Source organism: Heliangelus exortis, chromosome 15 (genome assembly GCF_036169615.1).
Source record: "Heliangelus exortis chromosome 15, bHelExo1.hap1, whole genome shotgun sequence".
Lineage (NCBI taxonomy): Eukaryota > Metazoa > Chordata > Aves > Apodiformes > Trochilidae > Heliangelus > Heliangelus exortis.
The window spans coordinates 4,757,217-4,779,067 of NC_092436.1; the positions used below are offsets into that span (position 1 = coordinate 4,757,217).

The 21,851-nt window shown below is 46.8% G+C and overlaps 1 protein-coding gene across 5 annotated transcripts; it reads right to left on the minus strand.

Moving 5' to 3' along the window:
* Positions 1-2,489: 2,489 nt before the first annotated feature.
* On the minus strand, positions 2,490-15,473 carry LOC139803010 (leukotriene C4 synthase-like). 5 transcript variants are annotated; one of them, XM_071758787.1, is made up of 8 exons: positions 14,343-15,473; positions 10,864-11,011; positions 8,767-8,948; positions 5,886-6,124; positions 4,972-5,071; positions 3,553-3,623; positions 3,248-3,329; positions 2,490-2,867 (listed from the first exon to the last, which is right to left on the minus strand). In XM_071758787.1, the coding sequence occupies exons 4-8, from the start codon at positions 5,941-5,943 to the stop codon at positions 2,741-2,743; spliced, it is 438 nt and encodes a 145-aa protein (XP_071614888.1). In that variant the 5' UTR covers positions 5,944-6,124; positions 8,767-8,948; positions 10,864-11,011; positions 14,343-15,473; the 3' UTR covers positions 2,490-2,740. The 5 variants fall into 5 exon arrangements, with proteins under 5 accessions (XP_071614888.1, XP_071614887.1, XP_071614886.1 ...); XM_071758786.1 differs by lacking the exon at positions 14,343-15,473 and adding an exon at positions 12,160-12,331 and having other exon boundaries at positions 5,886-6,057; positions 10,864-11,964; XM_071758785.1 differs by lacking the exon at positions 14,343-15,473 and adding an exon at positions 12,160-12,331 and having other exon boundaries at positions 10,864-11,964.
* Between the last annotated feature and the right edge of the window lie 6,378 nt (positions 15,474-21,851).

A 21,851-nucleotide genomic window follows, 5' to 3' on the forward strand; every position in this document is an offset into this window, starting at 1 on the left:
TGGCTGCTCAGCATCTCTGCCGGAGGTGCCGGAGGGCAAAGTGGTTTCATGCAGCGCCAAGGAGCTGAGCGGCGGCTGCATTTTGAATCGGGTAAATCTTCAATACGCCGACTGCGTCCTTGAGCCACGGTCCGGTGCAAAGAGATTTTCTTTGGCGACAGTGAGGAAGCAGCAGAGTAATGATCCCTGAGTGCAGGGCAGGAGCTTTCCTTCTGCTAGAGGCACCTGAAACGACCCCTCTGGGATTTGTTCGAAGGGCCAGATGTGTTGGGCAGGTTCTCCATGACAGAGCTGGCGACGTCGGGCAGCCGGAGCCGCAGCCTGGCTGCGCTGCACCAGGAGTTTAATGGTCTGGGCATCCAGGGGGAGAAGCCTCCTGCCACAGCCTCGCTGCTGAATCATTAACTTCCCTCCTCTGGCTCATTCTGCAGCCCTGTCACACACGGAGCTGAGACAAGGGGGGCTGAGGTGGGTAGTGAGTGGCTCTGGGCTGATACAGCAGGGTTAGAAAACTGGTTGCAGGGTAAAAGTTGGAGGTTGTGTCTGGAGAACTGGTGAGCAGCAGCCTGGGCTAAGCTGAGACAGCAGGGTTTTGACATAAAGCACCAGCAGCTGGGGCTGGTCCTTCTGTAGGAACCCTCTGGGAGGTGACTGCTTATGCTGGTAAAAAGTTGAGGATGGAGAATAAACTTAAGGAGATGGTGGGATGTGCTGAAATATAAAGGCCAAGTAAAATCTCATGGGGGCAGATGCCATGTCTGTTCCTCCCTAGCTTTGCTAAGACACAGCCAGAGTTAAATTACACACAGCTGTTTCCAAAGCGAGTTACTAAAGCTGTAGAAAAAACCAAAAAATTGTTGTTGTTTATCTTGCTGTGACCTGGGAGGACCGGGTCCTGTTGCAGTGAAACTTTGCAGAGTCAAGTGCTATACAGTTATTTTTCTTTGGGTTTAAGCTTACCCCTACAGTGTCTGCCAACTTCACCACAGCAGCACAACTCCAAGGCAGGAGAGCCTAAAAGGGAAATTAACTGGGGGCTTTGCTTGATAAGCCAATTTAAAATGCAGGGAAGGAAATGAAACAATGTGAAAAATCAATCGCTTCAAACCTCCCCCTCCCCTTCCTTTTGTTCTTACTGTCTAGATGTACAAACTGCTTGAGAAGGGAGGGAAGGATGGCAGGCTTTAAAATGTGGTTAGACTGGCAGCATGTTAATGCAGTTATTTTTGCTCTCTGGGTTTGGCATGAAGTTCCCCTGTGAGGATGGCACGGAGCACTGCTGCTCTTTTCTGAGCTGTGTCACTAACGTGAGCAGAGCGATGGCTAAAACCATCAGCACTGTGAACACTGGGCTCCGTGAGAAGAAAATTCTTCCTGCCACAGGCAGACCAAGACCAGAAGGGCACCTGAGACCAGACAAACCACCCCACAGGGACCACTGCTTGTTGCTGAGCAGCTCAGATCCTATGAGGAGAGGCTGAGGGAGCTGGGGCTGTTCAGGCTGGAGAAAAGGAGGCTCAGGGGAGACCTCATCACTCTCTACAACTCCCTGAAAGGAGGTTGGAGCCAGGGGGGGGTTGGGCTCTTTTCCCAGGCAACTCTCATCAAGACAAGAGGGCACAAGAGGTCTCAAGTTGTGCCTGGGGAGGTTTAGGTTGGACATTAGAAAGAATTTCTTTCTGGAGAGGGTGATCAGACATTGGAATGGGCTGCCCAGGGAAGGGGTGGATTCTCCATCCCTGGAGATATTTCAAAAGAGCCTGGATGTGGCACTCAGTGCCATGGGCTGGGAACTGCAGCGGGAGTGGAGCAAGGGTTGGACTTGATGATCTCTGAGGTCCCTTCCAACCCAGCCAATTCTAGGATTCAGCTCCCAGTCGAGGAGCTTGGCACCTCTGAAATGCAGCTTCTTCCCACTCAGAGCTCTCCTCCAGCAGGATGCAGGGTCACAGGCTGCACAGCACTGCACAGAGTGGAAACTGAGGCAGATGCCTTGCTCCAAACACCCGTGGTTTTGTTTACTGCTAATTTCAGACGCACAAGGAGACACCCAGCACAACAACATCTGTGCCTTTTTATTTGTGTATGTTGTTGCTCAGCAGCATTTGAAGTTATAGATGTGGTGGTGGTGATAAGTTTGCATAGTCTGATTTAAAGTAAGACCCAGAGGCAATGGCTAATGACCATCAGGAGGGCACCAACAGACTTCACATGTTGGCTGCTCCTGTTCATTCCCCAACTCTTTTGTTATGCCTTAGCCCACACCTGGCTTCAAACAAATACCTTTCTTAGGTGTTGTCCTTCGAAAACTGGCATGAACCCACGTTTAGTGCCTGGGCTGAAGGCAGAGCTGCTGGAGGAAGGGGAACACATGGCAGTTCCCTGTGTCAGCTCACTGGGAGGTTGTGTCAGCTCACTGGGAGGTTCAGGCTGAGATCAGTTTGCTTTTATGTGTCCGTTTTTTCTAACCTTCTCCTTGTATTGGAGCATTTTTATTTTTTTTTCACATCAGTCATGAGGGAGCCAGCAGATAGGGCACAAAGAGTACTGCAGAGGAAAAACACCTCCCAAAATGCTCAGCAGTTCGTGCTGGTGCTGGGCAACAGGGAGGGAGGTGTTAAAAAGTCAGGTGAGGGTGGATTTGTTGATTGTGCTGTGGTAGGTACAGCCAGTCTGTTACTCTGGACAGGAGGGAGCAGGACTTGAAGGTGACAACAACAATGAGGGAGAAAGGAGCAGGTCACACTGAGAGAAGCTGGAGGAAGTTCAGCCCCATGTAGTGAGAGAGGAAGAAATGCAAGATTCCCAGAGCTGATGCTGCAACGAGAATCCAGAGAACTCCACTGCTGAAGTATAATGGGACAAGCCTGAAGGGAGAGAAGGATCCTGCTGAGACCAAGCACTGCTGCCCTCACCTGGGAATGGTCCCTTTCTCCCTGGAGAAGTGGGGTGGAAAGGCAGCCCCTGGCTGTCCCCTGTCCCTTATGTAGGGTCCTGTGCCCTGCTCCCATCTTTAGGGAATACACACACACCCATGAGGGCTCGGGACAGCTCCAGCCTTGCCCTGTGTCTGTGTCTGGCCCCAGCCCTGTACCCATGCCCATGGTTTGCCCAAGGCTGAGTCATGCAGGGACCCCAAAGTAGCCAAAAGGGAGCCCTGAGCTTCCCCAAAGCACGTTATGTCCCCAAATGCAAACCCCCAGGGGTTACCAGGTACCCCATGCTGGCTTTTACCAGAGGCTTTTACCTTTCTGAGGATGATTCCTTGTATCCCATGAAGTAGCAGTAACGGGAGCAGATGTAGAGCAGCCCCAAGGCTGCAGCCAGACCTGCAGTTGAGAGAGATCACAGTGACCATCTCCAAAGGCTTTTTAGAGCTACTCTGAGCCAAGCAGGTAGCTCAAAGTGAAGGAACAGAGGCTCGGGGTCCTCTGGCTCTATCCTCCCATCAGAGACAGAATTTTTTGTTTGGAGGGTGAGCAGGACTTGAGGACTGAGTCAGCACTGGGGGGAACAGATCCAGTGACAAACCAGGCAATGGGAGGTTCTCACCTTGATGGAAGAAGAGCCCAGCTTGCCACAGAACTGCCAGAAAAATGGGAAAATACTCAGAGGAATTCACCCTGTAAGGAAAGAGGAGGGTTATAAACAAGGGGAAGAGGAATATGTTCCTTTTTTGCTTCCTCTACCAGTTTCCAGAGGCTTTTGCTTTTTAGAGCTGATTTCACCATAAAATACTCCAGGCTTGCACCTTCCCTTGCAGTTCCTGTCCCACCTTTGTTCACAGGAATCAAATCATGCAAGGAACAGAGCCTCTAGGGCACAAGAAATTGAGTAAAACATGTCCAAATCAGACTGTGCACAGAAAGATTCCCTGAACCACCCCCGCTGCCCCTCCCTGAGTGGAGCAGTGCTTCCCTCCAACCCTGATGGAACAGCAGTATTAAACACCAGCCAGGCAGGCTGGCAGCAAAGTCTTGTGGGGTTTTTTTGTTTGGTTTTTTTTTTTAAATTGGTTGGAAATGGAAGTGCTGAGGTACTAACAGGCTGACTCCTGTTCTTACCTCTGCTGTCAGAGTGGTTCCAAGGAATGTTTATCAACATGGTGATAGGCATTTTATATATATATATAAAATATATAAATATATATAAATATATATATATAATATATAAATCTATATATTTATGCATATATTATATGTGTATATATATATATATATATATATATATATTTATGCAGCAAAAGCCCCAAAGCTGCAAGGAATGTTTGCCCCACCTTAAGCAGGCACAGCCAGAGCAGCTTGCACTTCATGCAGGAGTGGGAGGGAGCATTTAGCTGTTTGGGTTGTTTGTACCCCATGCCCTGACCACCTAAAGGCAAAGTAGTACCACCAGATGCTGGATAAGGCTGAGTCTAGGCTGGCAAAGGATCAGAGAAGGAGGTGGCTGGGGGGATCCTGCTCCTTCTGCCAGTTTGTTTGGTTTTTTTTTTTAATGGTCCACTACAGCAAAAGTGGAAACTTTCTCCCTCTCTGTTCCCTCCCCACTGCAGCCCTAGAAGTCACAGCAGGGATGCTGCATTGTGGCTGCCTCTGTACCAGCTTAGCAGAGATGTCTCTGGCACTTTGTCCTTCCCAGCAAGTGGGGTTCAGAGAAGGGCTGAAGCTGCCTGAGGCTTTGACAATGCTTGGCTAAAACCAGCCTAAGACTCAGGCTCACACAATTATGTCTGTATCAGCCCTACATTCCACACCAGAGATTTCTGGTAGATTTCTAGCAGCAGTGGCTGGTGTGTTTTAGGACTTACTAGCCAACAGTCTCAATGCTCACTCTAAAGCCTATAAACTTAACCCCAAGGGAGGTGAATAACTGCTGAATTACAGTCCTGAGGAATAAATGGCAAAGCAGGGGATACAAAGCATGCCATTAGACATGAGATCTGGAAAGCATCTTGTAAGAGGAGGTTCTTACTGTGCTCGAAAGACCCTCTCAAATTCAGGTGGGCCTGAGATCTTTGGTGGAGAAATGCCAAACATCCTCCTGGCATAGATCACCTGGAGAAAGAAGTAGGCTGCAGCAAAACAGAGGAGAGGAGCAGTAGTCAGTCCTCGGGCTGGGCACGGTGGGAACAGCACACTGCCAGAGGTCAGGGGAAAAGTTCTGTGGTCTCCTTCTAACCCTGCACCCCCTGCAGAGCAAAGAAAGATGGAGAAAAATCCCAGATTGTTTCAGACTAGAAAAAGGGATGACCTGGTGTAACAGTAAGGTGAGGAGTATGTGCACACCTCCAGCAGATCCCTACTTCCCCTCTTGCCTAATTAACAGAGCCTCGATCATCTACAAATTTTTTACACAGTTCAGATACTTTGTTACTGCCAGTTTTAAGTTTTTTTGAATCTTTATTTTTTTTCCCCCTTTTAAATCCTGAGTAAGGAGGAAACTCATGCACCAGATAAGACACCCAGACACTGAACTCAGTTGTCGTGCAATGTGGAACCACAGCTGAGAGACGTTCCATGTAACTCACTGCAGCCTGTCCTTCCACCTTTCCCCTTCAGTGCTCGTTGTATGCCAAAGCCTACAAGAACCTCAGGAGCTGCTGTAAACCCATTTCTCAAAGAAAGAAATTATCCATCTTTGCAGAGGAGAAGATCTACCAAGAAATCTGGAACTGAAGCAATGAGTCAGTTCAGAGGAAGGGCTTCCCAGGCACGCATTTTGTTGGGTATGCTTCAAACCCCAGACAAGCTATCAATCCACTGTCTGAAAAGCTGAGAAGTGCCAAAGCAACAACAGAAATTAAATATGGAAATGAAAGGAAATCAGTGGAGGTACAGTAGACTGAGCTGGCAAATATTTTTGTGTGTGCATCCCATGGTCCCTACCTTGCTCCACGACTCCCAGGACTGTCACAGCAGCCAGCAGATGAATCTGATCCAACATACTGACTCTTCCAGAGCATAGAAAATCTGATTTCTTGATCAGAAGCTCCTCTGGCCAGCTTTAATCCTTGCTGATGTGGCGGTTGGCAGTGGTAGATGGCAGCACAGGTTTGTTCTAATGAAGAGGGAAGATGTGTATGTGGTTCTTAAAACCAGGAGGAGCCTGGCTTGGCAGTTATCAACTATAAAACAGCAGAGATGGATCTGATGAAGTATTTCCGTTCCCACCCTCCCTTTTTGCTGGAATGAGTTATGAGTAAATGGGGAACTAGCAGAGAGCTAAAGCACAAAAGATGAGAGAGGGGAACTGGGAGCTGAATGGGGGGACAAATCCCATCAGCCCAGCTATCCACTCCCCCTGGGGTCTCAAGTTTAAAACTGTTCCTAAAGAAGGGGCAAGACACATCCCTCTTGCTGATGTTGCATGAGAAACCACAGCTCTGCTTGGGCTGCTCTGCACCTCTTCAGCATCAGGACAGCAGCATTCAGGGCACCCATCACTGGGTGCAGGGACTCTGGGAAGCAGGTGCTGGGCACAGTACGACTGAGACAGCATCAAATAAAGCCCCCAGGTGGAGAACCCACTGCAGTGGTAAGACAGGATGTGCTAAACTATAAAAGATAAATCTGTCTTGCACTGTGATGCTTTATTTGCAATGGGTCCTGCAGAATGCCTGTTGGACAACAAAAGAGCTGGGAGTTTCCAGTGTTAAGGAAGTATTAAGGCATTGAAGCATTAAGGCTTCTGATTAAACCTCAGCCAAATTAACCCTAATTGTAAACACCAGAGGGAGTTGTGTGTGTAAAAACCTGCAAAATTCATCAGGACATAGCAAAAGGGAAAAGATGTTTTCACATGTCAAGAGAGACCCACTTGGCTAATTCCTGGCTAAGAGTGCAAAGCTGGCATGACCGTGAGCTGCTGAGCCTGACAGCTTTGTTTCCTTCCTGTCCCTTGCTTTGGAGAATTTTCCCTTTGGACCAGGGGAAAAGAAAATTGGATTAAGACGAAGTGATCATTAAACGTCACTATTACAGAAACCAAGATCAGGTTAAAGCAGTTTACAGAAATTGCATTGTATGCCTTATGTCCTTGATAGACTTTCTAAGCAGCAGCAAGCTGGTTCCAGTTTTCTGCCTCTCTATAAGTGATAAAGGCACCCAGGGAAGAAATACCCACGTCCCAGCTTATTATTTCTCCTAATACCAAACATGGAAAACACCATTTTTCAAGCACCAGCTGTGAGATTAATTCTTTCATCTTAGAACTGATCCTTTTTCATTCCAGCAACTGTTTAGAAATATGAGGAACATTGTGTTTTGTTTCCTCCCATTCAGCTGTCAAAGAAATGAAAGACTCTACTGTGTCAGCTCAAAAAGGGCTGAGGTCTCACAGTGCTTAATGACATTTGATTTCCCTCTGCTCCTGTCTGATTGCAGCCTGCTAGCAAAAGAAAAGATAAAGGAAAGCAACTGAACAAAAAGGTCCCAGCTTCCACCTCCATTGGATGGAAATGCAGCATAACCTGCATCAAAAAGTGCAAAAGATGTGTAAGGAAACCTGGGCCAGGAGGAGCTGTCAAGGCTGCCATCCAGAACTCTCACTCCCCAGATCATCATTAAATGCAAAATACTTCTAGTATCATCTCGGGTAGTCTAAATATAACAAAGGCTAGTGGAAACGTGGATGAATAAATAACACAGATGCCTCTCCCCTCCTCCTTTCTCCCCCATGAGCGTAATTTTTCAAGTCGTCTTCACCTCCTGAAGGGCACAATGTTTTTTCTGTCCCTCTTTGTCACCTTTAGAACTTGCCATCTTTCCATTCTCACTTGGTGTTTGCAAGGAGCAGACCCAAACGCCCTCCTTCCAGCACCAAATGCTCTTTGATGATGAGACTGTGAGTGCTGGACAGCCTCACCATCTTGAAAACCACGGTGACCACCAGTATCCCCGTGTGGGGGGTGCCACAGCAGCCTCCAGCTGACAAAGTTCCTGGCCTCCAGCACCTTCATGCTGTTTGTAACCAACCTAACAACTCTACAGGTGAATGGGGACTCATATCACAGTGCTGATGGAACAGAGAACTCTCTGCTCTGCAAGCAAAGGGAGACCTGGTTGCTGGCTGCATGGCCACTGCATCCCTGGGTTTGATGGGATGAGAGGGGCAGAAGGGATGGGGAGACAAGGAGAAGACTTCACTGCTGTCATCATCTGCCTGCAATGACACTGGAACAAGCATTCTGCAAAACCTCACCCTCCAAGGCTGACAGGGGTGAGTTTGTTCCTATGCAAAGATGAGTCCTGTGGTCCCAGGCTCAGCTGGGGATGGAGCTGCTGAGCAAGAGCCAACGAAACCCTGACCCCCACTCCCACTCCCTGCTGTGGATTTTGCTTTCCAGCTTCTATGGTCTCGATTCACAGGGCAGCTGGACCTGGCACTGCCCAACTGAGCCACAGCTACTGGTGTTTATCTGTGCCACTGGTTGGCTCTGCCACCTCTTCTCACAGGCATTAATCCTTTCTGCCCCTTAATTGCCACTGGAGGGCTGTGCTCTGAGCTGGATTGCAACACAAGTCAGGATTAAAGAAATCTCGGGAAACAAAGTAAACAACACAAAAAGCTTGGAGGAGTTTGAAGCAGCTGCAGAATTTGTTTACCTATTATTCCCCAGGAGCAGCAGAGCAAGGAAAAGCCAGCAGCACTGAGTCCAGCACCATTACAGGCAAGAACATCCCTGTAGAAATGTTTTTCATGAGGGTACAATGGGCCAAGAGCTTTCTGTTAGAGGAAGAAAGAATATTTTGCAGCTCTGCCACTCACCTTTCAGCTGTGAAGCATGGAGGCTCCTCGTCCTTCCAAATGTACTCTAAAAGTAGGGAAGGATTTTCTAATGTCGTTGCCTTTTGTGCTTCCTTTCTCTTTCAGTTCTTTTGCAGCCACTGAGCACACCCAAACCTGTGACTGTAGAATTGCTGAGAGAACAATTAGTGCCTTTCTAACAGCTAGGTTGGAAAAAAAGAGGGGTTTTTTTGGTTCAAAAGAATGAAAAGCCACACAGAAAAGAAAAAGAGGAGTTTTAGTTCAAGAGAAGGAAAGAGAGCTCAGCCCTGAGACTCTCGGTGTGTTCAGCTAATAATTCCTGAAGGATGGGGCAGTGGGGCTGGCAACAAAACCTTCCTACCCTGCCATGCCTGCAGAGCCTTCTGTTAACTCAGACCATCATGCAGTGAGATATTCCTGGAATTCCTATATTTTCCAGCTGCAAGAGGAAGGACAGGATTAAAACATGGCAAAAAAGGCCAGTGCATAACTTCATGCCTTTCAGAGATGCTATTGGCCATGTATGGCCATTCCTAGGAAGTGAGGACATCTGCAGACAATCTCTGCCCTTCTGTTCCCACCACAGCTCCCAGCAGGACACGAGCTGGCTCAGATCTCCTGGACATGCCAGAATGTGTCCTGGGTCCTGCATTTTGCAATAAGCTTAAAAATTTTGCATGACAAGAATTACCATGTGTTCCTAAAATGTGCATCTATACAGAGGCTCCTCCTTCCAGGCAGGGAAATAGCAGGTGGCCAGTGTTGCCAGCAACATCCAAGCTGGCATTATGGAAAGCATCCCCTGGAGTACAAGCTCAGTATATATCAGAGATGTGTGTTAGCCTGTTGAGATAGATATTCCTGAGATTCCTGTATCTGTAGTGTATCAAAGATGTCATGTGAAGGTTCTCAAATGATTAATTATAGCAGAATTTCTAAGGACCAAACCAGTCTCTGGGCTGCTTAAAACCTCTGCTTGAGTGACACCTATGTAAAGGGCTTCACTTTAAAGATAAATCAGGGAAAACATTCAAAGCCATTTTCTAAAAAGCATGATGGAAAGCTGAGTCTTTGGGAAACCACATAAATGGGTACATTTACTCATTTAGGGATAATTTGGATAAATCTTTTTTTAAGTTTTCTTCTGTAGGAGTTTGATGAGCTTTATCTGCATGGCATCTTAAATCTGACTAGAGGGCACATCAGTATAAAAGCCATGCCAAAAGTCTCCCCTTAACTCATTAATAAAAGGCACTCGTACATGCAAATGAATTATATCCCTTTTTTATAGTCAACATCTGTTAAAGATATTAAAACAGGCAAATTAAACCCATCTCTTGTCCTGCCTTCTGTTATTGTCACGAGAGTAAACTACTTTCCACATGTTTTGCCAATTTTCCTGTTCCCTTTTCAGCAGAATGTCAGAAATAACAAATACAAAAGAGCAATGCCAGAAAGGCAACTGCACTTCTTTCAAGCTAAAAGAAGGATGAATCTCTGGAGTGATAAGTGCATATGGCAGGGAGTGGGAGGAATTCCCTTTGCAGAGGGACAAACAAGCCTTTCAAACATCTTTGGCACATCTATTAACACACACTTAGTGATATCCTATAATGATGTGGGGAAAAAAATTGCAATGCTACAGAACACATCAAAATACCTCAAAGGCTGAGGAATGGCCATGGAGTGCAGCTTGTCTTTCCATAAATTATAGGAGTGAAGAACTAGAGCTATTTAGCTTTTCTATCTGGTTTGAAATAGAAAGCCTGGTGCTGGCCAGCCCAGCCTGGTTATGAGATAGAGCTGGGCAGGGCACTGGGGAGAGAGAGAGGCATTTTCTAGGGAGCAGACTGGCATCCCTGGTAGGTTCCCTGCAAAGGAGAGTCCCTTGGTGTTATGATGGTGTGATGTGGTCGATGTAACTTACTGTTCAGATCCTGAAAAGCAAGGTCCAGAGATGAAGGGTTGGGTGCAGGGAAAGTTTTATTTGGTGGAGAGCAAATAGCACAAAGAATATGAAGTGAGTGAGTGAGGATTTGGCAAGTCTGTAAAGAGGGACAGAGAAAGAGAGAGAGAGGGAGATCAGAGTATCACCACCTGAGGATCTGATGGTCCCAAGGATCCTTCTTCCTCAGGTGGCTGCCTGGTCCTGGGGGCAAAAATGCACACATTGGTGTTCCTTATACGGTCCTGGAGTTTCCAGTCTGTAGATTCAAGCTTCAGGAATATTTCTTCAACATTTCTTCTGTAAGCACAGGGGATACTATTGCCTGGGATTGCCCTTATCTAGCCCAATGGTCCTTAGCCAGTCTCTAGAGGAAACATCTCACTGAGAGGTTTATCTGGCTGAGACCCCTCCTCTGACACTCCAGGCTTTGTGCTCACCAGGAGACCAATGTCCAACATTCCACTTGGCAGTTGGTGTCTGAGGCAAAGACAACTCTGCTGGATGAAACCTCACACTTGGCTTTCACACGTGGGGAAGAGTGGGAGGAATTTGCCTGAACTGCAGAGGCGGTGTCAGAAGTGGATGGTTCTGAGTCTTTCTCTGTGCCCACTCCTGGCTTGTGAAGCTGTGCTGGAGCAATGCTGGAGGTGCCACTGGGACCAGGGATCCATCAGATTCCAGCACCTTCTGATCAACTTCAGCCTCTCCAGCTATGGAGGTGCTGGCCCAGAGAGCCAGGCAGGAGTTATGGGAAACCAGGACAGACAGACAGGGGCTCTAAGTTAGAAGATCTTGATCTTCCCAGAGGCCTTTGAGAAGCAGCTGATGAGTTCATCAAGAACAAGGAGCTTTTGTGAAAGGTGAGAAACTGCTACTCAGCAGTCACACTGGGACAATGGAACTGCTTTAAAACCAGCTGGGTTTATTTTTAGGGTGTGAAATGGTTGCCTGATGCAATTGTGTGAAAGAATAGAATGAACAGAAATAGTGCTAAGTTCCAAACTTGCCTGCACACCCTTCCTTTTAACCACTGGGAAGCTGGGTGTGTTAAGTGTGTGTTAAGTGCTGGGACTTTGCAGATTATCTGCCTCCCAAAACCTGGAGGTGACAAGAAGAGGATTCATTGAGTGACCCCAGGCAGTTCTTAAGCTCCTGGTTAGAGCTGTACTGGAGGTCTGCTGGGGAAAAAGGCAGAGAGAGCCTCCTGTAACTTGAGGATTTCTAATAGACCTTCCACAAGAAGTATTTCACTGCTTCCAGTTTCCTGACATAATTCCACCACCCTCTCCCAGTGAGGTGCATGCAATGTTTTAAAAAAACCTCTTTTTTTTTTAGTGATACAATCCCTCACAAGCCATCACTCTTCCAATTCACTGTCTGCAAAACAGGCAGATTTACTCTTTCTGATTTGTGCCTGTGCTGGCAATAAGCAAGATGGACAATACTGGGATGTGGATCCTGCTGCTGCTTGAATCCCACTTAAGGAAACCCATTTTCCAGCATCCATCTCCACACTGGGAGATGGGACACTGCCCAGTAACTTTGCATGGCAGCCACTTCCACTAAGAAAATTCTCAATGCAGCTTCTGCCTGCAGGACAGCATCCCCCTCCTGCCCCTGCAGTGGTTTTCTGGGGTGGCAAAGCAGAGTTGAACATTGTAAACAAGAGTGTGGTCTTTATTATTTGAAAGCCCTGACATAAGTGCTGCTCATCACAGTTTTACATTGCAATTTTGTGCTTTTTAGCACCTGCAGAGATCCCAAACTGAGGCTATGGCCTGCATGGTTTCAGTGCTGACCTGTAACAGTTTGGGCACTTTACTGACTGTCTTGGTCTTCTCATCCTTAACACCCCTCTTAAATTTTTGGCTGTTGCTATAGTTCTGCAAATACCAATGAATAATTTGAGTGGACAAAAGAGCTCTGGTATCCATATGACAACTAAACACGTGGCAGTAGGAATAGCAGCACTAGAAAAAAATATTTTTTTTTTAAATCAATAATAAAAAAAAAGAAAAGCAGATTATACAAGAGAGAGATTTAAAGGAGCTCAGCCTCAAATTCCTGCAGTTTCCCAAGATGAGCACTCATGTCTCACAATCTTTTTATAAGATCTTTCACTAAGCCACATGCCACAGAAAGAGAATTAGCAATAACCCGTGTGACTGCTCATCATTTGCTGATATAATCCAGTGCTGTAAGGATATTGCCTGGACCAAGGAGGAAGCCAAATAGGATTTTAATTCATTGACATCACCAAACCAGTAATTGCTTCTTGTTTACAGCTGCCCATCTGCCAGCCTTTCTACTGCAAGCAAGACATGAGAGTTCTGAAGCAACCAGAGAGTTTTTGGGACTGGCTACAACCACCAAAGCAAGGAAAATCCCTTCTGAGCTAGGTACCTGCACCAGTGAATATGGACAAGAGAATGGGGACTTCAGCTTGAAGCTCTGTTTGGAAAAGGGCACCTGGAGGAGAACACAGAGACATAACTTGAAGGATCAGTCTCTCCCACAACAGATTATGCTGCAAGGAAAAATCTTGTGTTGTGTCTGATGAATTGCAGGATGGATGTCAAGAAGACAGTAAGGTCCTTACAGATTTATCTTTAATTCAAGTTTTTTGTGAGAGGTTTTATTAGGACACTACTAGTTTCTAAAAATTTTAACTTCTGTCAGAGAAGGATGTGGCTGTTCAGGAATATACAACCCAGTCTGTTGGTACAAGACTTATCAGGGACCAGTGTTTAGGCAATTGCTACAGAAACCAGAAAAATCTCTACCCATAATTTCCAGAGGTTCAATATTTACAACAGATAAACGTGCTCAGCTGCTGTTTGCAGAACACCCTTTTTTAACACCAGTGAAAATGAGTTAAAATTCTTCCCAAAGTCCTATAATGATCAACCCTTTCAGTGTATTTCTTGTACCAGTGTTCTTCTTAACCCTGTATTTGGGTTTCTTATCCAGATATACACAAACTTTTAAAAATTATGTGTATTTTTAGTATATATAAATTCTTATCTTATAGATACAGATCTGTTATACATATAGTTAACAAGTGTGTGTATCTATCTATATATATAAAAAACTATTAAAATCTGCAAAGCAGACCCTGATTTAGTAATTAGTTAAAAATTAGTAAACAAATAGAAACAGGTTTCATGTTAAATTTCATCTGAGGATTTTTCTGAGTTTGCCTCAGATCTACAGCTTAATATTCATAAACAGAGGAGGATATCTTTGATTTTTTTAGCTGCCTTGTAAAATGGTATCAGAAACCAACCTCTGACAAAAAGCTATCTAGGATTAGGGGAAGCTTGTAGCTCAGTCCACTTCTGTCTTGGGTAGGGTTAATCCAGTGGGAACAAAAGGAAAGACCCTTGTCACTGAGTTGATGATCAGATTAAAAATGTACCTGTTCACAGGACAAAGCTTTAGATTGAAACATCCCTAAATAAAAAAGGCAGCTAATGATTTGCTTTTATAAAATGAGGCAGTGGCTGATCCCAGTTTCACATATAGACACTTTTAAAAAAAGAGAGTCTAGTGGGGCAAAGGTTTAGAATAAATAAAAGCAATTAACTGGAAATGTAATAGCAAAATAGTGGGCTTGTTTGATACCCACCAGAGAGTTATCCTCCAGTTTCTAAGAAAACAAACAAGGGGGCAGCTCAGCTGCAAGCCTGCTCACTTCAGCAAGGCTAAAGAATTCCAGCTCTTACCTAGCCTGGTTACTTGATGGAAAACTAAAGCACTATGTTTTTCCCTCTGGAATTTGTGTTTGAAAACAGCAGCATTCCCTGAGGCCACAGCTGAGATTTTTATTAGTCTTAATCAGACCTATCTCTTCATTCCTCCTCCTTCTTTTGAGTTCCCATTGAGCTTGGCAGCAGCTTGCCTCTACAATTTGATGTATTTCTTTCGGTTCTGATACTCACCCCATGATTAATTCAAGTCTTGAGTGATAAGATCTAACTCGAAGCTATTTGACTTGAAAATGAGAGCAAAGGTTGTCGTGTTTCTCTTGTGTAACCTTAACCATTCCTTGCACTCTTGTGCCAAGCAGACATTTTCTGTGACTGCCTCTAGACTACCTTCATTTTCCTATCAGCCCACATATCAAAGGAGTCCTCTCGTCCCCCAGGTTCTGTTTGATTTTTTAATAGCCAGTCAGTTCTGAAATAAACCCCCACCCCCACATTCTCTTGGGTTTCTACATTAGAAAGCTTCTGCATCTTCTAACTCTGCAGAGAATACTGCACCCCTTGCTGCACTTGCACACAGCCACAATGCTGCTTTTCAACCCATGACTCACTATCTTCCCTGGAAACAGTATTAGAACAGCCATGTTTAGGTTTTTTTAACAATTTACAGCTTTTCAGCGGGCTTCACTGGAAACTGGGGCAAATTTAACCTCAGGACAGAAAAGGAAGAACAGTGAGAATATCACATCCTTAGGGCCGTGCTAATCACAAGAAGAAAACCCAGTGGATTCCAGACTCTTGCTTAAATACATCTCTGGTTTGTGTGCTCTTGCCTGGATCTGCTTTAAAAAAAGTTATTTGATTTCTGCAATAATGCTTAGTGCTTTTTCTTTTCATGTCCCCCTAAAAAAACAGCAGCAAAACCCAAACTGTTTTTTTTTTTTAGGTAAGCCTAAAAAGGTTTAGGACAGACGACAAGCTCTGCTATGGCCTTCGTCTGAGTCAGTACAGAGAGATGTGTTTGGTGTTAGTACAAGAAGAAACAAAGTCATCAGGTCCCTTGCTCCATGGTGTCATGCACAAGCAGCTCTGCAGCACAGCCCTTGGCTGTCTCTGGGTAGGGTGGCAGAGCTCTCCTGGGCACTTGCTGGTGGCACATACAGCCTTGGCTCCCCATCCAAGGGGTTTTCAGATGTCTACAAAGACATTGGACACCAGAGGCTGTGTCTCAGCCTTCAGGAAGCTTCTGGGAGCAGCCAGCTCAGGTACAACATTAACACTGATATTCACATGAAAGAAGCCTCCAGTACCTCCCCACAGTGCACACCTTTTGCCCATTACCAGATGTTTTTTGGGCAAGAGTTCAGACTGACAGCAAACCCAAGGAAATTTTCCTCTGTAAACATCCAAATGAGGGAAGGACCACATACAGCACAGCAACATCTTAGTATTGTCAGCCACAGCAGTGCAAGAAAATGCAGCATATTCCTACAAAAGACTCTGGCAGACCAGCAGGTTGGAGCTGCCAAGGTCACCCTGACTGCACATAACTCCACGCAATGGGCTGGAAGGGGCTGGCCAAGGTCCTCCTCTTAGTCCTGCTGCTGCATCTGTGCTGATTCTCTGGCAGCCTGGGTTAGAGCACAGCTTGGCAGCCATTTGCTATGATGGTGACAACGTCCTTCAGAGGCCATGCACACACAGGACCACCTCCAGACCACCTCCAGCAGCTGATCCTTTCCTAGGAGATGACTATCACAATTGCAAGCAGCAGCAAATCCTATAAACCCTTCACTCATGGTTGCTTTGCTCCTGGCAACCAGGGATGGGAATCCATTCATCATTCCCAACCAGCTCACACTGGGCAAGAGAGAGCCCTGGAGGTGCCTGCAGTGCTCAGGGCTGCCAGGAGCCCCTGTGAGGCAGAGAAATGTTGGACCTGTGCTTCATTCCCGGAGGCAGAGTTAGAGCCTTACAGACACAGGGTTTGCTTATTTCCCACCTTCGTTTCTTGCATAGAATGGAGCCGTTTTCTGAAGAAAAAAAAAAAAAAAGAAAAAGAGGAGGACTCTCAGAGGGACTCTGCAGGAGGGGAGGGCAGAAGCCAGGAAGGGTGCGAGATGGGGGTCCCAAACTACACCCCCAGCACACGAGTGTGGCACCGGTTCCGGAGGAAAGCCCGGGTCGGGAGAGAGATTTTAATTCCTTTTTACCACCAGAAGGCAGTGGGGAGCTGCAAATGTGAACAGTGGGCGTTCAGCAGGACCTTCCCCTGGGAGTAACAGCAGAATGAGCCTCTCTTCCCGCTGTCCTTAGGGAAGTGCGGGGGACTGCAGCCTTCCCAGAGAGCTTTGATATCATTTTCTTCCATAAATAAGTGTACGGGGTTTGTTTGTTTGTTTGTTTTCTCTGAGCAAGAGCTATACAAGACAGGAAAAGAAAACCATCAGAATTAGAAGGTGAGGGTGGTCTCTCGGGGCTGGGACGCAGAAGCAGCCACCGAGCAGCAGATTTGTCAGCAGTGCAGCCCCGGGGCACAGCAAGCGGTGTCCTGACCGTGAGGGGAGGGATCCCAGCCTGGGATGAACGTGATGGAGATCTTCTGGCTGCTACTGGAGGCAAAATGTCTCTGACTGTGCAGGCCTCTTTCCCACCAGGAACGGCTGGGAATACCCCAGGCAGCGGAAGGAAACAGACACCATGTGAGATGCGGAGGTTTGGGAGCAGCCAGGAGGGAGCAGCACTGCCCAGGCCAAGGGATGCGCAAGGACTGGAGCTGCTGGTGGCTGCAGCTTCTGCAGGGACCTGGGTGGGTTTGTAAGTTTAGAAGCTGGTGTCAGGAAAGGGCTCTTAAATATCTAGGGAAATATTTTCACACGATTAAGAACAAATTCAAGTTCTAACTGAGACATGGATGTAATCAGCCAGCACACACTGAGTTATCTTGCCCCTCCATCTGCAGAAACCTCCCTGCAGTGGCCATGGGCATGGACCACCCGCCCATGGACCCCTCCCTTGAGCAGGGACTCTCCAGCACTGTTGTTGTTTTCACAGGGGGAGCTAAATTTGCAAAGTCACCCTGCCCTGCAGCTGGAACATATGACCCAGTGGTTAATAGGGATACAGTGAGTGCACATGAAATCCCTGTTGGCTGCAGTGCAGCTGTGCTGTGATCATCAGGACCCAGGGATTTACGGATGTCCAGACTCATTAACTGATCCTTAACCCAGCCCTCATCAACCAAGGCAAACTCATCCTTTACCCTGACTTCCACAGCAGCCGTAGGGGCCTGGGGTTCTTCCCACAGTTCTGGGCAGCTGTATGGAGTGTCCTGATCTCAGGAACCCCACGGCACAGCACGATCTCACCGTGAGCCCCCTCATGAGGTTTTTGCTGTCCCCACCTCTGCTGCTCGCAGAACCAGCTGCCAAAGTAACAGTTTTACCATGTTTAAATACCCCACAGCTTGCCTGGACACACCATGGCAGCTGAATGGGACAAAAGTCCCACCTTGGCTGTTCTGACTGATTCCAGCACAAACCTGCCTTCGTCAGCAGTTACACTGGGTGTCAGAGATTCAATTTAACAAGTTGTTCAAGCATACCTACATCTGTGTTGCTCCTAAAAAACTCAATCCTGCTCGTCCAGCTGAGATCAAACCATGTGTCTTTTTGGTGAGTTTGTTTTCAGCTGGGGCAGGTGCCAGTTCCAGCCACAGAGAAGAGATGTAGGATGAAGGAGGAAGTGACATGGAAGGCAGAACACTGTTAATACAAAGAGAAATGGGCTCTATGCAAAACCACCTGAGATTTTAGTGGAAACAGTAGAAGAGTATAAAAAAAAAAGCCAGCATGCTGAGTACCACCTACATCTGGGGTTCTAGCTTCCTTAAAAGTGAGTAACGAGAGGTTTTTGGTCAGACAGGACCAAGACCCACCAAAATAACTGAAATATTTGTCTTTTGTGATCCAGCCTCTCAGTGCCAGGAGCTGATGGCTGCAAGGGGGAGAGCAGTGTGTCCAGAGAGGTCACCGAGTTAAGTGCTGCTAATTCCCTGTTTATTGACTTGAGCAATTAGTTCGGGATTAGGAGGAGCAAGGGGTGTGAGGTGGCCTTGTGCTGTTCACAGGGGCATTTCAGGAATGCAGCTACTCTGCCAAAATTTTTACGTTTTTTAAGAGGTGGCAGTGGGGGAGGCAGGGAGCTGCCAAGGGGGGGGGGGGGGTACTGTGTTGAAGCCCTCTCAGGTACCCCGGGGCTGCATTTGCTGCCAGATGCCTGGGTTCTCCTGTGGGGCTGGGGGCATTTCTGTCCCCTGGAGCCAAGGGGTGAGTGTGGTGTGAGAGGAGGGACTCCTGGGGAATGCGAAGTTCCTGTTTCCAGGAAGCTGTGGGAATGGTGTCAGGTGGATGGGTCATCTTCTTCCACCTCAGTGCTGTGTCTCCCTTGTCTCCTCCCATCCATCTGCTAATCACTGCTTCTGGTTATTTGTTTCTTTTTCCTTTTTGTACTTATTTTCCTCCTTTATAACAATTAATTTATAACACTTCTTACATTCACCTTTATTGGCTCGAAACTAATTATTTTGAAGCTGCAGGATTTTATTATTTCCTTTAGACACCCTCCCCATTTTGCTAAGATCAGTGTATCTTTTCCCATTCTTCTCTCAAGAGTGCTCTCTACAGATGACATTGTAAAGAAATGTGTTTTTGATGAAAAGTGAGCCAGGGCACATGGACATTGCCCCGTACAGAGCTGAGAGTTTGTCTTCCCTCCTGCAGTTCAAAGTTTGAAAGAGCAAAAGTCAGAGTTCTCCTGCTGGTGATCTGAGCTGACTGCCTGCTCCCTGGCAGTTTGGTGTCACTAAGGCACCACAGCTCTGACCTGCTTCATTTTCCACTCACTTCTTGCCAGTTTTCCAGAGAAGAACAGGTCTGAAAAGGTCTACTCTTATCTCCTTGAAATGTAAGGAGTGCTTTGTCAATGTGGCAATGTCCTGCAGGGATTAAGGAAGTGGGAATTCTTCAGATTAAGGAAGAAGTCTTTGGAGATAGGTTAGAGGGAACTAAGAATGGAAGGCATCAGCTGGAAGAGTAGGAGGTTTTTCTGTCTGGTAACAGGACAGAAGAAATTTTTTAAAGATAGCTTTTAAAAGCTGTGGTTCACTAATAAACTGAGGATTGCCTCTCACCTGTGACCCAAAATCAGAGGAAGCTTCCCAAGCATTTATCAGTGGAATGTGAGAAGAGGCAAATCTCCTGCAGCAAAGCCTGAAACACCTAAATGGACTTATTTGACATTGTTTGCCATGTGGTACCTGCCATCCCTCTTTCTTTCATTGCTCTGCCCTGGTGATGGTCTGTAGTCTGCTCTAAAAATATCCCCTTCTCAGCTGCCAAAGCAGTTAAACCTCTGTGCATGTTTCTTCTGTTTCCTTTATCCCTTTCCTCCTCTCTCCTCTCCTCTCCTCTCCTCTCCTCTCCTCTCCTCTCCTCTCCTCTCCTCTCCTCTCCTCTCCTCTCCTCTCCTCTCCTCTCCTCTCCTCTCCTCTCCTCTCCTCTCCTCTCCTCTCCTCTCCTCTCTTCTCCTCTTTTTTTTTTCTTCTCTTTCATCTCTTTTTATTTTCTTTCTGGATTCTCTATCTCTCTTGTGCTGATTTTGTATTCCTGCTACCTAAATTCAAACATCTCAAAATCAAAGCACAGGACATGCTTTTAGCAGTTTCTTTCATTTTATTTATTTATTTTTTAACCAACTGTTGTGCTCCCCTGGATGACAAAGCAGCACAGGCAGGAGCAGGTTTCAGGGCTGCCTGCCTGTGCTATGATTCAGCAGGTTGTAAAAGGAAGGAGGGAATGTCTGCTTTTTTGGGAAAGGGTGGGAGAGAAAGGGAGGGATGTGTGACAGGCACACGTGTGTGTATTTGACTTCCTGGTGCTTCTGTGATTGCAGCAATAGCATCAAACTATCCCGTGAGTTATGCTGGAGTTAATAACCTGTTTCAAAAGAGAGACTTGGAAGATACCTGTGTGAAAAAATGGATTTTGCCTGGATTGGGGAGACAGCCTGCTAAATTATACTGCTTTGTTACCCTTTAAAGCATCCTCCTGTGGTGTTTTTACTTTCTTATTTAAAGCACTTGTTATCTCCTGTGCTGCCTGCTGCTCGTGGCTGCCTCCCTGCCAGTCTGTCTGCATCTTCAGTCCCTGGGCGTAGCTCTCTCAGGAGAGAGGTTTAGGAGCCAGCTTGGTGGCTTTCTGGAAATATGTGAGCACTTGATTCCAAACTTCAGTGTAAACAGGGATTTGCTGGTTTCAATTATGCTGAGCCTCATTTCTGAACGCCAGGGCCCTGCTTGCATTGTCCTAACACAGTGGAATTTTCTCTGTGGGGATATTTATGTTGCTGACTCATTGCATCAACTCAGAACAGATTTATGTTTACAACCCACCTCCCTCCCCCCTTTCTTCCTTCTTCCAGCCATTCCTAGCAATACGGAATTTGTTCTTCCTGCTGAATACCTCCTATCTGCTGGAAGAGGCTGCAGCCCCCAGCCCACACAGGGGCTTGCTTTAAACTGATTAATTCAGATACAGCTTTCCAGTTAACTGTGCTCAGCTGGAACAGCTCAGATACAACTTAAAGCAGTGTTACTGATGAGGTAACAGGACTGATTTTCCTCCTGGCAGAGCCTTGTTCACTGCCAGCCATCCCACGCAGCCATAGGCACACAGCAGCAGAAGGGGACTCCTCAAGTTTAACCTTCCTCTGATGGTTCCTTCCTTCCTCTGATGGTTCTTTGCCTCCATGCAAGCCCAGTGCCTCCTCCATCCTCTCCTTCCAAACCAGCACAGCAGGGACAGTTGTTCTGTGTTTCCCGTAGCACTCCTGTACTTGTTCAGATGTGTAAATGTTGAGCATTAACACCGTTTCACCTCTACAGAAGTACATGTGAATTTTGGAAACACATCACAGCTTCTAACATTAAACAAGGCCTTTAAATAAGCGGCTGTCACAGCAGCACCGTGATGTTCTTCTAGACCCACTGGAGCGTGTGTCAGTTTTTATGGTGTTCTCAGAACTTCAGCTTTTAATTAAGCAAAAAGTACTTGATATGCTGAATTTCCTGAGCAGCCAGGCACATGCGAATACCGTTTCCAAGGAACTAAGAAAAGAGGAGGCAGAAGCAACGCTGAATTTACTGTTTAATACCACGGTGCTCAGGCACCGTGCCAGGGAGTGGCCTTCCCGGACAGACCCCCCCCAGGGGGAGCCTTCTGCAGACCCAGGGCTCCTCCGCTGCGCCCGGAGAACCTCCCCCGTCTGCTGGGCTCTCGACTCAGAGCCTTTGGCAGCAGCGGGACGAGGGTCCCCATCATCCCATCCCCTCCCCCCTCCCGTCCTTGCGGCGGGGACACCGTGAGGCGACA

Coding starts and splice junctions, on each gene's coding strand:
- LOC139803010 (XM_071758788.1), bottom strand. CDS start 5,943: ATGTTGGATCAGATTCATCTGCTGGCTGCTGTGACAGTCCTGGGAGTC. Junction 5,072..5,885: donor CCTGGGAGTCGTGGAGCAAG/GTAGGGACCATG, acceptor GTTTTGCTGCAG/CCTACTTCTTTCTCCAGGTG. Junction 3,330..3,552: donor TGGGCTCTTCTTCCATCAAG/GTGAGAACCTCC, acceptor TCTCAACTGCAG/GTCTGGCTGCAGCCTTGGGG.